This window comes from Stegostoma tigrinum, chromosome 33 (genome assembly GCF_030684315.1).
Source record: "Stegostoma tigrinum isolate sSteTig4 chromosome 33, sSteTig4.hap1, whole genome shotgun sequence".
Lineage (NCBI taxonomy): Eukaryota > Metazoa > Chordata > Chondrichthyes > Orectolobiformes > Stegostomatidae > Stegostoma > Stegostoma tigrinum.
In genome coordinates this window covers 10,024,330-10,040,052 of record NC_081386.1, presented here as the reverse complement: position 1 = coordinate 10,040,052, position 15,723 = coordinate 10,024,330, and the positions used below count along the sequence as shown (strand labels likewise).

At 43.2% G+C, this 15,723-nt stretch overlaps 1 protein-coding gene across 1 annotated transcript in view; it reads right to left on the bottom strand.

Annotated features, from left to right (window-relative positions):
- LOC125467232 (multiple C2 and transmembrane domain-containing protein 2-like) overlaps positions 1-15,723 on the bottom strand; it is a 476,933-nt gene that overhangs the window by 79,115 nt on the left and 382,095 nt on the right. Inside the window, exons 18-19 of the mRNA XM_048562803.2 lie at positions 13,887-14,006; positions 2,750-2,797 (exon numbers count right to left, since the gene is read on the bottom strand). Of these exons, the coding sequence (XP_048418760.1) occupies positions 2,750-2,797; positions 13,887-14,006 (168 nt within the window). The remainder of the gene's footprint in view (positions 1-2,749; positions 2,798-13,886; positions 14,007-15,723) is intronic.

Below are 15,723 nucleotides of genomic sequence, written 5' to 3'. Positions count from 1 at the left end.
CCCGTACTGTTGCTTCACTGCATCAAAAAGGCACACGCCATTAGCCTCAAAGCGAAATCCAGCCAAAGACCTCTGCGGCTCATTTCCAGTCTCACAGCTTGGCTGATGAACCAAACCACCAAAAGGGTTTTACAAGCAGTAATATTTGCAAATACTTCACTGATGTCCTCTCTGATCCTCACCATTACTGCTCCACTTTGGAGCTGGAATTTATATTTTTGGAACTCTATATTGTTAGTGGATACTTCATCAGTTATTAATTGTAAATCTTCATGTTACATTTTAGTACTAATTTTAAATCTGAGATAGATAATCTTTTTTAATCATTCATTCATGAGATGAGGGCTTCTTTGACCAGGCAGCATTTATTGCCCAGCCCTAATTGCCCAGAGGGCAGTTAAGACTCAACCACATTGCTGTGGGTCTGAAGTCAGCTATAGGTCAGACCAGGTCAGGATGGTAGTTCCCTTTCCTGAAGGACATGAGTGAACCAATGATGGATTCATGGTCATCATTTAGACACATAATTCCACATTTTGTTTAATAATTGAATTCAAATTCTACTGTCTGCCGTGGCAGGATTTGAACCTGGGTCCCCAGAACATGACTTGAATCTTTGGATTAGCAGTCCATCAATAATACCACCAAGTCACTGCGTACCAAAGATATTTTGTTACACAAAGATAGTAAGGGATATGTGCCAAAGGCGGGAATGTAGAGTTTTCCACAGATCTCATTGAATGATGGAACAGGCTTGTGGGCTGAACAGCCTCTGCTGTTCCTACATATTTGCTCTTGATACACACTGGTTTCTACAGGTCATTGTTTAATGCCAGCAAAATTTCAGCCAATCAGTTGCACGTGTGATGCAAAATGTGCAGATGGGAGAACATGACATCCAAAATTGACTTGGCAACATTATTGGCACCTATAACTTCTTTATGACACAGCTTAAGGTAAATCACAGGGTTAGAATTGCAGTAAGGACTTATTGATCTTGAATTAGAAAGGTATCGGCTCTATCTAAACGCAATGAAGCACATACTCCTGATATGGAAAGTAGTCATTAATCGTTGCCACACTCGATAGAACTAAATTTTAACAAATCACAGGCGCATAAATAAATCTGTTCTGTGAACAGTCCTTACATTCAATGTGAGTAAATCAAGTGAAGGTGCAGTTGTGATGTAGCCTGTTGACAAAGCATAGAAGCATTTCCTGACAATGTTACTGCAAAGGAAAGGTTCTATCTTATTTTCAAGTGGTTTAAAAATAAAAGTAAACTTTTGTTTGATGCTATATGCTGAGGAAAGCCACACTTCAAAGAGTTGCACATCATAGCTAGGAGAATCATGTTGGGAGATTCTCCACATTGCACAGGCTCAGATTGTGGCATTCTGTACATTGCTAGCACAGATGGAATTGCTAACTTCCTTCAATGAATATACATCAAATTAAGTGTGCGCTTTTCAGGAAGACTAGCATCTCTGATTAGCACACTTATTAAATGGTGCCAAAGGACAGTTTTACAGTTGAAGCATTACAGGTATGGACTGTATAGATTAGGAAAATAAGAAATAAAGCTAAGAAGATAGACATTATAGTCTTTAAATAAGGGCTTCCTCGTGGTCTGACTGGGCTTTACCACTTCCCAAACAGTAAAGCCTGACTTCCGACATTCAGAGTGTCACGATGGGGTTAAGTCAGAAGTCACATGACCCAGGTTAAAATCCAACAGGTTTATTTAAAATCACATGCTTTCTGAGAACTGCCCCTTCATCAAATGATGACACTTCAACTGGTGAAAGAACATTGCTCCAAAAGTTTGTGATTTTAAATAAACTTGGTAGACTATAACCTGGTGTTGCGTGATTTCTCGCCTTGTCGACCTGCATCCAACGCTAGCACCTTTGCACGATGATTGGGTTGTAAGAGAAGAGACAGCGACACTATTTGGAAGATCCACGTGTGTTAATAGTGATTCTCCCGTGACTGATTTCAGCTAATGGGAGGGAATTCTGCAAACTGGCATTGGATGGTGCCATTAAATTAGTGAGAACCAACAATGACCAAAAATCAGGTGGAATGCTTGTTGATTCGCCTACTTCCTAGGCGTTGCTCCGGTAAGACCAGTTTTTTTTTTCCATACACAAATGTTCTTCCACTATGCTTGTTGTTCACAGGCAGAGAGGTGACAGCACAGGCTCTCATGCAAGTAAATGCAACGGGTATTCTGGTGTTTCTGTTACAAGACGTTGCAGAGCTACTGCTGGGAGAGACAGAATGTCAGACACCACCACTAATTCATAACTCATTGACTTCAGTGGACTAAGTCCCTTGTAGAGTTACCAATTTAATTTTTTCTCTTACACATACAGGTAGGTTTCTGTTTACACCTGCATTAAACTAATTCTAGTTTTCACAGTTACAAAATGGTATATTGCTGTTTGACAACATAGGCCTCAGTGAATGGCTGACATCGAATTTGGAAATGAATCTGAAATGTTCAGACACAAATACAAATTAAAATCTCAAATACCTGCTTAAAGATATTCAAACCAACTAATTAGGATGGGTTTCTACTTTAAGCATATCTCCTGCAGCTGCCCAGTTTATTTTAATGCACTTAAGCTCAGGATGGTAGCTGCCAGTAATTTCAATTCAGTGCTTTGAAAATTCTGCTTAGGATGCTTCATCCACAAGCAAAGTTCCTGCTTGTTGAGAAATAATTAAACACATCGTCCATTACCTTTTCATCCTCGTCGTCATCATCGTCAATGTCCACATCGTAATCCTCCTGGTACAGCAAATACAAGAAGAGAAAGGAATACAGTTAGCTTTAAATAACCTTCTTTTCTTACACCGATAATGTTTTTAACTCTCGGTCATTACAATGACTTGAAGTGTTCGATACTTTAAAACAGTGCTCAATCACTAAAAATAAGAGGCGACCATATTTATCACACTGATCGCAAATTGTGGAACACATTCATTCACATGCTCACCATTTCCGTCACAGGGACAAAAATGACTTACAATGCTTAACAAACACCAGTAAGGACAGGGCAGTGGGACTAGCTAGAGTGTTCTTTGGGAAAGCCAATACAGACATGACGATTGACCAGCCTGGATCTTGTAACCATTTTTGACTTAATGAAGTGAGCAAGCTCCAAAAGATATTCTGTACTTAAAAGAGTTCATCAGCACTGTTCGACTTCTGTGACATCTATAAGTAGCAAAACATCTGTTCTAAATGAAATGTTTTACTACTTCGCGAGTTAATTCTGCTATAGCTCGCTTGCTCATTTGTTTTCTTGTTTCAGCATCTTACAATTGGTCATATTGTTGGTTCATTCATCATTCCATCATTTATTTTTTCATTCATTCCTTCATGTGTACTCTGCCCACAGGGACATCCTTGAATTCATTTTGAGCTGCTTTTCTGAGCAAGTTTTTTTTTGTGAGTGGTGTTTTCCCATTGCTTTCCACTTTCAGGAGCAGGGTACACAGATAGTCATAGAGTCTTACAGCACAGAAACATACCCTTCAGTCCAGTGTGTCCATGCCGAACAGATTTCCCAAACTAAACGAATCCCTCTAGTTTGGCCATATTCCTCTAAACCTTGCTTGCTCATGTACCTGTCCAAATGTCTTTTAAATGCTGTAGCTGTATCTGAATCTATAATTTCCCCTGGCTGTTCATTCCATATACGAGCACTCTCAGTGTGGAAAAGTTGCCCTGCAGGTCGCTTTTTAAATCTTTCCCCTTAAAAATATGCCCTCCAGTTTTGAACTCCTCAACCCTAGGGAAAAGACCTTTGCTATTCATCTTATGTCTCAAATGTACCTCAGCTGGAACTGGAATCAAACCCCGTGCTGTTCATGTAATGGAAATGTCACTGGGCTCATAATCCCCACTAAGACCCAATAATATGGTGGGGATATGAGTTCAAAGCTGATCACAGGAACTGGTGGATCTTAAAATCAATGAATAAATCTGAATATAAAGCTGGTTTCCTGCTCAATATTACTAAGATCATCTTCGACTGTAGTGAAGACCCATCTTGTTCTTTGTTGTAAGTTGCTACAGAAGCACAAAACAGGACCTACCACACCAGTGATGGTGGGAATGGGATTGTGATCCAATTTTCAATCTCATGTCAGTTCGCTTCTCCCACTGTACAGAAGTGGGCTGGCATTTGTTGGTTAAAGAGGAACCCCTGTGTGGGCTTTATGAAAGAAGGTCTCACCATTCAATAGCTGCGCAATCTAATGTGGAACACCCACTCTACACATTTCACCTACAGATTGGCATCAGAATGGCAAATATAGGGACAATCTTTCACCGCCTAAAGACAACCAGAGAGGTGGTTTACCCTTGTGAGACAGTCTAGGACCAGGCGTCATCATCTTAAAATAAGGGATCGCAGATTTAAGAAAAAAATGAGCAGGAGCTTTGAAACATCTGCACAGAGGCCAGTGTCCCATCATCAAATCATCCTTTATTTACTAGCGCACAGTACAATGGCTGCGACCAGACAGCTCGGAGTCAGTCCTCAACTGAGGAGACTCTAAACTCCTGGTTTTACTGGTTTGCCAAGGTGTTCCTAATTGGCCCAAGTTAACAACCCCAATCAATAACCTTGTAGTTAATGAGGTCAACCTGGTCCCAATCACTACAAGTTTCTTCTCTCAGAGGGTTGCCAATTTGTGAATTCTTTACAGTAGACGGTTGTAGAGGCTGGGTTGATAAATCTGTTCAAAGCTGAGCTGGTCAGATTTTTCATCAGTGAAGGGATCATGGTTTAAGAGGAGGCGATTGAGGAAATGGTGTTGAGGATTATCAGATCAGCCCTTGATTCATTCAATGGTGGAGCAGGCTCAATGGGCTGAATGGTCTGACTCTGATCCTGTGTTTTATACTCTTAACAACTTGTCCAGCATAGGCTGGGGACAGGCCAGGTATAGCAGGTAAGGATTCAGAATCCCTTGGGCTAAGTCCAACAAAGGTAGGTGGACCTTGGCTGTGGTAGACGTCAAAGATCCTAGGGACAACGGAGAGCACAGGACTCTTTGCCACTGTCATAGTCTACATTCATATGCTTCAACCATCTCCTGTGTACACACTTTAAAAAACCTCAATCGCTATAAAGTGTGCGGAGATGTCTGGAGAAAACTTTAATGTAGCTTTTGGGTTTTGAGTTGCCCTTGGTAGTCAATGCACCCTCCTGATCAATGGTCCATCTTTGCAACAACTTTAAACTCAACTTTGAGCACTGGGAGAAAATGTCCCAATTCCTCTTAATCAGATGCCATTCAAATGTGGTCTGTGGGTATTTAACACATGCATACATCTGTAAGTTCAAGAGATAATGGGAACTGCAGTTGCTGGAGAATCGAGGATAACAAAGTGTGGAGCTGGATTAAGGGTCTAGGCCCAAAACGTCAGCTTTTGTACTCCTAAGATGCTGCCTGGCCTGCTGTGTTCATCCAGCTCCACACTTTGTTATCTGTAAGTTCAAGGTGACTATTCATCAGGAACTTTGAATGGGCATTTCTAACGGAGGTTTTCATAGTTTCAGCTTGATTTATGCTTAGAAATGATTAAATATGGCTTCCATTCAGCACTGCAAAAATCTTACTCTGGAATAATTCCAGAGCAATTTCAGTTTCAAAGACCAGAATCTTGAAGATTTTGAAAGTTCATGGCTGTCAGGACCGAGCCCTGCTAGGGATAGTGGTCTGTCTCTCTGCCTACATGTTCATGCAGGACGTGGTTCCTGAGTGTGGAAGGGACAAGCAGGCAGGATAGGCCTAGCAGTTACACTGGAAAACACTGTTAAGGTGTGAGACACTGACAAGTCATCGAAAAATTGAGGCCTGTGCGAAAGGGATAACGAAACACAAACCCAGATCTGTTAGGATCCTTAGTATGGAGCAGAAACTCCTATACAAGGGTGCGTTCAGCTGCAAGGGTGCCTTTAGCCTTTTCTGCGTTGGGCCTCACTGATACAAGACACTTGCTCGTTCATGAACTGCACAAAGTTAGCTCAATGACTTGGCAGATAATTAGCATGGCAAACAAAATGTTTGAAAGGTCAATAAGTGTAAAAGTAAGGAAGTCTTGCCAGAACGGGACATTGGTGAGACTGCACCTGGAGAACTCTGTATAGTTTCAGTCTCCTTATTAACAGAAGAATACACCTGTATTAGAAGCCGTTCAGAGAAAGTTCATGACGTTGATTCCTGGATGGAAAAGGCTGGTCTTGCAAAGAAGGATTAAGCACACTGGGTCTAACTAGTTGGAGTTCAGAAGAATGAAATGAAAATCAAAACATATAAACTCTGAGGGGCTTTGACAGGCTAGTTACTGAGAGGATGTTTCCACTTGTGAGGGAAACCAGAACTAGGGAAAATGGATGTGTAGTAGAATGTACCAGGCCAACTAACAGTTGGCACAGAGCACTGTAGTCAATCCTCTTTCCCCTAATTGGTCTGAGGACCTGGCTGGTCATCAGTGGGTGATGATGAACCACTAATGATTTGAGTTGAGTTAACAACTGATGATGTGAGAGGGCCAAAGAGTGGTAAGTTTTTGGCTTTTCACCTGTTGAGCTCCATTCCAATCATCTGTAAATCATTTCTCCAATGGACAATTTGCTTTTAGCCTCTTGGCTGTGCTTTACACAGCATGTTGTATCAAGTTTAGGTGGAACACAGTCCATTAACTTATCTAGAGTGGCCTCCAGGAGTCTTTCCATCTTTTGCAGACCAGGTAGAGGTTTCTCACCACTTCCTGGGCAAAGTGGACATTTTATCCCCTTTCGTGGCTTACTATACACGTCACACCTCTTTCTCAATTTAATACACTAAATATCCATGGCTGTTGACTTAATATGTTTTTTGCTACCTTAAAATTCTTCTACGGTGTTCTTCTTTTGTCAGACTCTGTCTTTTAAATCCTCTGGACTGCCCTTTCGCCACTTTAAATCTGCTCTGTGATGTTTCCAAATCTGCAGTTTCATTGTCAATGACTGTAATGGTCCTTGGCTTCACATTGGTTGTAGCTGTGTCTCGTGGTGTTCACTCATGATGGCAGCAATGCTCACCGTGAGCAATACCTTCTCCTTTTGTAAAGCTCTATCCTTGCAGCCGGGTATTTTATATACACTAGGATCACAAGCTAGACTCTTCTTTCCTTACCCAAAGAGCGTATGATAGAATTAGATATAACAAGGCGTACAGCTGGATGAACACAGCAGGCCAAGCAGCATCAGAGGAGCAGGAAGGCTGACGTTTCGGGTCTAGACCCTTCTTCAGAAAAAAAGTGTCTAGGCGAAACGTCAGCTTTCCTGCTCCTCTGATGCTGCTTGACGTGCTGTGTTCATCTAGTTCTACACCTTGTTATCTCTGATTCTCCAGCATCTGCACTTCACGGATAACATTAGACTGGTTAAATCCTAAAGCATTTTCCAACATAAACCCTTCCAGGGACAACACGGAACACAGCATGGTTTAAAGATAAGGAAACTCCCTTTGAGATGGGGTTAAGAAGGAATTTCGTCTCACAAAGAGTCATTAATCTCTGGAATTCTTTTCCACAGAGAGTAGCGCAGGCTGACTCATTGAAAAGATACAGGTATTTGACTGACAAGGGAGTCAAGGTTATGAGAGAGAGGCAAGAAAGACCCAATAAGGCCATAGTCAGATCAGCCCTTATTTCATTAAATGATAGAGCAAGCCTTATATGGGGAACAGCCTACTCCTGTTCCTTAAAATGTTATTAACGTTGGCACAGGGTTTATAAACTCATGTCCACTGGGCTAGTGATAACATCTACCACACTTTCGACGAAAAACTTCATGCTATGGTTTATGACATTGATCTTACCCCACTGCGAATGCCAGCCACAACAAGACTGAACCAAAATTTTCAAATTTGGCATCATACTGCGGTGGTTTACCCAAATGAAGATCCCTGTCACCGAACTGCTACTCTTCATCTGAGTCTCTGCGGCCAGTGGGTCAGCAACCAAACAGCATGGGTTTAACCCTCAAGCCCATCAGCAGATGGGCAATCCACTGGAGAACATCAGGGAGGCAACTGTTAGCACTGCTCTGCTGTTGGCTGCTTCCCAAATATATTAACAGAAAGGAAAGGCCACTTAGAAAATGAATGGAAATGACAGGACACCACAGTTGTTCAGTTTTCAGCTCTGATCGTAATCATTCACTGATATCAGTGAATGATTACGATCAGAGCTGAAAACTGAACAACTGTGGTCTCCTGATAAAAAATGCTGTAGTATCCTGAAATAACTGAATCCTCTCGAGACTTAGAGGCTAGGTTCACAAGGCGTTTGGGAAGAAAACAATACCAGGGCCACACAGATAAGACAGTCATGAATAAACGCATTTGGGAATTCAGGAGAAACATCTTCATTCAGAAAGTGGAACTGGCTACAAGGAACAGTTGAGGCAAATAATATCAAGGCATTAAAGGGGACCTTAAGAAACACAAGAGAAGGTGGAATATAGTGTATGATGATAGCACTGTTGAGCGCAAGCACAGGCTAAGAGGAATCATACAAACCCTACAATGTGGAAGCAGGCCAATTGGCCCTTTGACTGACCCTCCGAAGAGCATCCCATCCAGACCCGCAACCCTACCCTATCCCTGTAACCCTGCATTCTCTATGGCTGACCCACCTAGCCTGCACACTCCCGGATACTATGGACAATTTAGCATGGCTAATCCACCCTAACCTGCACATCTTTGGACCGTGGAAGAAAAACAGGGCGCTTGGTGGAAATCCATACAGAAACAATGAGGATTTGCAAATGTCCCACAGAAAGTCACCCCAGCATGGAATCAAACCCAGGTTCCTAGCGCTGTGGTTGAATTGACAGTTTCTGTATTGTAGCCTTTGTGAATCTAAGTAACACGCAGGGGACTGTCACTGGGAAAGAAAAGTCATTTTGTTTCTTATCATAGGAAACAAATTTGGGGCTAGCAAGTTAAAACTCTCAAAGTGAATATTTGACAGAATATTAAGATGAAAACAATACAGACTATAGGCATATTGCATCTACTCTGTGCATTTTAACTGGGCTTTCCTCTGAAAAGCAATTCGGGCACCTTTCCAAGTCTTTCGCCTCCCCCACTAAAACAATCCCGTCAAGAATGTCCACTGTTCCTGGTTATGAGGTTATTAAGAGTTTGATGTAATGATGGGTTCCAGTAACACACACTGTTTTGTGCAGTCACATGACTGACCTGTGTCCTTGGCTCCAGGCCTGTGATTTAACGCTCTGCAAAAACTGTAGGCCAGAGAGTCAAGGTCGGTGAAGTCATTCAAACGACATGTTATAGAAACCAACGCTGCTGCAAAACAGACTTAAAAGGGGCACTCATCATGGAGAAATGTTTGACAGACTATTTCCCATCACCCATCCATCAAACTTCCTTTGAAATACATGGCATGGACGTGTTTGAAAAGATATGGATAGCAACAGCACGCTTATGGTATATCTCCCATAACGCAATAGTTGCATTGTTGTGGAACACTATAGAAAATCATGTTATAGTGAAATTGTTAAATTTGTACAGCAAAAACTGTGTATTCTACAAACATCAATCACAATGCAGCCAAATTCACTTTAACAAAACAGCGTTATAGCAGAACTGGGTCTGAAAAACAGTCCCATTCTGAAACACCAGCTTTCCTGCTCCTCCGATGCTGCCTGGCCTGCTGTGTTTCTCCAGCTGCAAACTGTGTTATCTCTGACTCCAGCATCTGCGATTCTTACTATCTCTTCGAGCAGAACTAGCTGTATTGCCACCAAAGGTGTGTGTGGGGCTTTTTGCTCCTCAAAGTGGCAACTGATTCCTTCAACATGTCAAGAAAGACGTTTCTCTTCATGCTCAGCTTCTCAGAGTTTGCAAGTCAGGTCGAGGGCTGGGACAAACCTGGCACAGGAAGGCCAGGGATAAAGGAACTGCAGATGCTGGAGAATCCGAGATAACAAGGTGTGGAGCTGGGTGAACACAGCAGGCCAAGCAGCATCTTAGGAGCAGGAAGGCTGACATTTTGGGCCTAGGCCCTTCCAGGAATTCCTCTTGTAACTGCTCCATCTGCTTCATGGAGATTCCATTTACTTCCTGCTGCATTCCCGCCCAAGTGAAGACAATAAAGTAGAATAGAATGTGAAGAGCTTTTTTTGTCACATATATTACAGTGAAAAGTTTATACGTTGCCAATTGCAGCGCCGGTTTAGATACAGACGTGCCTAAGGCACAGCTTCTTTGTTACAAGATTTTATACTGAACAGAAATAAAATGTCCAGCATTATAGAAAAGAGGTCACTACAACAGGCCACACTGGCACTGAGCTTCCAGACCAGCCTGGGCCCTGACCCCACACCACGCCAGCAACATGCAATGCCAGGAAGCCTTTGCAAAAGGCCAGGAGGTCACCACACCATGCCTGGTGGCCGCTGTGGGAAGCTGGGTGCTAGCCATGCCACGCTACGGGGCGCTGCTGCGCAACAGCAAGAGGATGCCACTCTACGCGGGGAGACATTGCTGCAGGCCAGAGATCGTCGCTCCTCGCCGGAGGTCACCGGGAGTTGTCGGAGGAGGAAGACAGGAGTTGGAGGGCGGGAGAAAAGGAAAAAGTGAAGAAGAAAAGCACTAGGAGGAGGCAATAGTGAAAACAGAGAAGAGCAGCAGGTGGAGTAGACAGCGGCCTGTCCTACTCTGTGTCCAGCTTGCAACCTCATGCTGTGAGTGACAGATTGATCACCTCCGAAAAGCACAACAACTGCACGTTTACTTCCTCCCTCCCCAGTATCCAAGGGCCCAACATTTAACAGCAGCATGATCGTGGCTTCCTTTGCCTTTTACTGCACAGGTGGGCAAAATGGCCCTGGTGTGGTCAGGTCATATCCATGTGACTTTGGAAGAGGGTGTCACTGGCTAGGCAGCATTTACTGCCCATCCCTAATTACCCTGAGGGCAGTTAAGAATCAGCTACATTACTGTGGCTTTAGAGTCACATGTCGGCCAGACCAGATAAGGATGACGGTATCCTTCGCTAAAGGACATTAATGAATCAGATGGATTTTCTTGGAAAAATCAACAATGGGTTCATAGTCATCACTCGACTGTAATTCCAGATTTCGCTTTTACTGAATTCAAATTCCACCATCTGTCATGGTGGGATGTGAACTAGGTTCTCCAGAACATTCTTCCTCAACTGAGGATTCCCCAGCACCATTGTCAACAGGGCCCTCAACCTGGCCCAACCCACCTCCTGCACTTCCATCCTCACCCCATCCCTTCCCTCCCACAACAGCGAAAGGGCTCTCCATATCCCTACCTATCATCGCACCAGCATCCACATCCAGAAGATCATCAGACACCATTTTCACCACCACCAGTGAGATGCCACCACCAGACACATATTTCCCTCCCCTCCCTTGTCTGCTTTCCACAGGGACTGTTCCCTCTGGGATACTCTGGCCCACACTTCCTTCACGCCCAACACCTCCCCACAGCCTACAGCACCTTTCCCTGTAACCAGCAACACCTGCCCATTTATTTCCTCCATCCCCGGTAACCAAGGGCCCAACATAACTTCCAGGTGAAGCAATACTTCACCTGCACTTCCCAGAATCTAGTCTACTGCATTCGCTGCTCACAATATGGTCCTACATTGGGGAAATGAAGCAGAGACTGGGTGACCGCTACACAGAACATCTACTTTCTGCTCACAGGAAATGGCCCTGATCTACCAGTTGCCTGCCACGATAACACACAACCCTGCTCCCTGGCCTCTATCTCTGTCTCTGGTTTGCTGTAGTGATCCAGCAAAGCTCAACACAAACTGGAAGAACACCACCTCATTTTCCATTTGTGGATCCTGCAGTCCTCTGGACTCAACACAGAATCCAATAATTTTGGGGCCTAAACTCTCCCATGGCCCAGCCCCCTACCCCACACACCAGACTTTTATTTAAAATCACATGGCCTGCCGTTATACACTACCTATTGTAAGTCACAAACAGTCCCCATTAACAACTATTCACCCTCTTGGTCAGATCGTTATAAACTTTTTTGTCTATCCAACTGCTCTTCCTTCTCTTTGGGCTCTATCCTGTCATTTACTCCCCACCCCATTCCCTTCCCTATTTTCTGCATATAAACCAAAATTTTCCCAGCCACCTTCAGTTTTGAGGAAGGGTTACCGGGCGCAAAATGTTAACTCTGATTTTATCCTCACAAATGCTGCCAGACCTGCTGAGCTTTTCCAGCAACTTCTGTCCTTGTTTCCCCAGAACATTACCTGGGTCTCTGGATTAACAGTCCAGTGATAATACAAGGACATCACCTCCCCTACAGGCTAGAAAAACAATGAAAAAGCAGAACAGTTGATGTCATTTTGCAAAGAACTTCTCAGTGTGACACACAGACAACACAGACCTCGAGTTTTCAAATGGTTTTTGTAACTGCTTACTGTAACTCCAGGGCAAGTTTGATTAAATCCCCGGAGAATTGGCATCAATGGCTATTACTGGTTCCACTGATCTGCTTCAGATATAGCCACAGGAATCCCAAACGAATATCAAGATGGTTATTTAATCCCAATTAAATCTCAGGAGATCAACAAATTTTATATCACAAAAAGGCCCACTCAGAACTAGCTTCGATCCAGTGAACAATAAGATCAGTCTACCAATCCAGTGGCCCAGAAAGTGTGGATCACAGATATTCTGTGGTTTAAGTGTCCAGCAACACAGCCCACCACTTTGGTAGCTCATCTCAAAGGATAAGTATATAAGGTAAATATGGGGCTAGGGTGGTAGATGATGGGGCAGAGGGGTATGGTGCCAGCTGGGTGAAGGGACACAGGACATCAGGTGGATGAGGTCAATAGGCTGTCCAGGTCAGTGAATAATGTAGAGTGTTGTGCTGACAGAAAGTCACCATTGCTGAAACATTAACTGTGTTTCTCCCTCCACGGGTGCTGCCAGACCTGCTGCGTTTCTCCAGCCCTTCCTGTTTTTATGTGGACTGCCAGATGGGTGAAGGGTGCAGGATATGGGAGGAAACCACTGGGGGTAAGGAGGGGTAGGCTACTGAGAGGGTGATAGGAAACAGCAACAACATCTGAGCAGCGGGAAAAGTCAACATTTCGGGCCAAAACCCTTTGTCAGGACTCAGCTGCATCCAAAAACGTGGCTCCGGTCTACACTGCCAATAACTAATGGGTCATCTAAATATGTGTGGGCCAGGTTTATTGTGTTTACAAGGGTCCTTTGCTTACTACTACGATTAAGCATCAGCGGTGACTCTGTTGGTTGCACTCATGCCCCTAAGCCACAAGGTTTCTGGTTCACGGCTCAGTCCAGGGCTAAGTATAACAGCTGATGTTTCTACGTAGTACTGAGGGTGTGCTACAGAATCAGGGATACCATGTTTCGAATGGGATGTCAAATCAAAGGCCCCATCTGACTTCTCTCACGGATGTAGAAGAGCCCATAGAAGCAAAACAGCAGGGGAACTGATCCTGGTGCCCTTAGCCAATACATGCCCTGCTATCATCAGCACACAAACCAATGATCTTATCAGGACCCTATGTGCAAATTGGCTGCCGAGTTTCCTATAACAATAAGTAGACATCAAAAATACCTTAGAAGTAGCTGTAACACACTTAAGGGTGACTGGTGGTCGTTTGAGCCACTACATAATTGCAAGTCCTGTATTATGTATGCCAATTTTACAGAGGGAGACTTTTGCTTTTCGTTACCACCTGAGATATTATTCAATCTTTTGAAAAGGCACATTTCCTCCACTGGAAAAGATGAGTCTCATCAATAACTCACCATGTAGTGCTGGCTGACAACTTTCCCTCTGGCCATCTGGATGTAGTTCCAGGCAAAAAGCATCAAAAAGGCAAGTGGGATCATGTAGATCTCAAAAGTCCAGACGATCACCAAATACAACTGAAAAGGAAGAGAAGTCTGCATTAATGCCCAAAACGAAAGCTAAAGGGGAAAAGAATAGAAACTATCCTTGATATGTGGGAAAAGGGCGGAAAGATTTATTGTTTATCAAACTGCTTGGAGGTACAACATTTTAAAAAAGAAGTGTCAGATTGGCATCTTTCGAAAGACTCTTCAGGACAGCAACCACAAAGTGAGTTGCAGGATGTTGTCCTGTTTGTAATGTACAGATTTCAAATGGAAGTAGTCTTACATTATAGAACATTACTCCTCGTTACACAAAAGCGCAGAATGCAGACAATAAAAACGGACATACAAACAACCAGAGTGATTGTTTGAAAGTTGTGATCTGGCATTAGACATTTCCTAATGGGGCTTCCCTAGTAGAACGGAGAGCCTGTTATGTTCAGAGCTGCATTACTTGATGACATAACGTGTAACAAGGTGTGGAGCTGGATGAACACAGCAGGTCAAGCAGCATCTTAGGAGCTAAAATGCTGCGTGGCCTGCTGTGTTCATCCAGCTCCACACATTGTCATCTCGGATTCTCCAGCATCTGTAGTTCCTATTATCTCACATGACATAACGTATTTTGAGAGAAAATAAAATGTGACTTACATTCCACTCAAATTTACAGAAAGCAAGTGATAGTGCAGTAACTTCAGATTCAAATAACATTCAAAACAAAATCAATGCGTTACAAATCACCCTTAAAGCATCCCTGATGACTAAGGGTAATTTCTTTTGTCTACCTGTCTTCTTGCTTTCAGCCTTCTATGTGCTAGGATTTTGAATTACCTTGTTAAACCTCTCTGTCTCTGTCTCATCTTTTAAGCCAGTGGTTAAAACTCACCTCTTTGATCAACCTTCTTGCCACCTCTTGTCATTCAGTGTCAATATTTTGAATGATTTTGATGCTGTGAGGTGCTTTGAGTGGCTGTTCTATGTTAAAGGTGTTATGTGAATGCCAGTCATTGCCATTGTTGGCAAGGAGTAAAACTTTCAAAAATTCCTTGCCAGTCATCTCAATGTTCCAGCCCCCTATCACCAAGAAGCAGAGGTATCACAAGAATGCTGTTACCTCCATCTGTCAGTACAAATTACAGACTGTTTTAACTCAGGCACATGTTGCCATCTGAGCGGGGAAAATATCCTGGAATTCCTTCGACGACTTCCCTGCAGGAGCTCCGTTTTGACACACACTGAAACAGTTCAAGTTGTAAAAATACTACTCTCTTCGATGGAAAATTGTGGAATAACATTGAGCTTTCTCAAATTGAAACAGAGTCCATGAGACATACAGCATGGAAACAGCCCAACTCATCCATGCTGCCTAGGTTTCCCAAATTAAACTAGTTCCATTGGCCTGTAATTAGCCTATATCCCTCTCAACCTTCCCTATTCATGTATATGTCCAAATATCTTTAACATGTTGATATTATATACCCGCATCTACTGCTTCCTCCAACACGCATCATTCCATACGCGCACTTTCACCTTAAACCTACGTCCTCTAGTTTTGAACTCCCCTACACTGGAAACATGCACCTTATCTATGCCCCTCATGATTTTATAAATCTCTGTAAGGTCATCCCTCAGCATCTTGAGCTCCAGGGAAGAAAGCCCAGCCTATTTAGCTTGTCCTTATAACTCAAACCTTCCGAAACCGCTAACATTCTGATGAATCTTTTCTACACCCTTTCCAATTCAATAATAT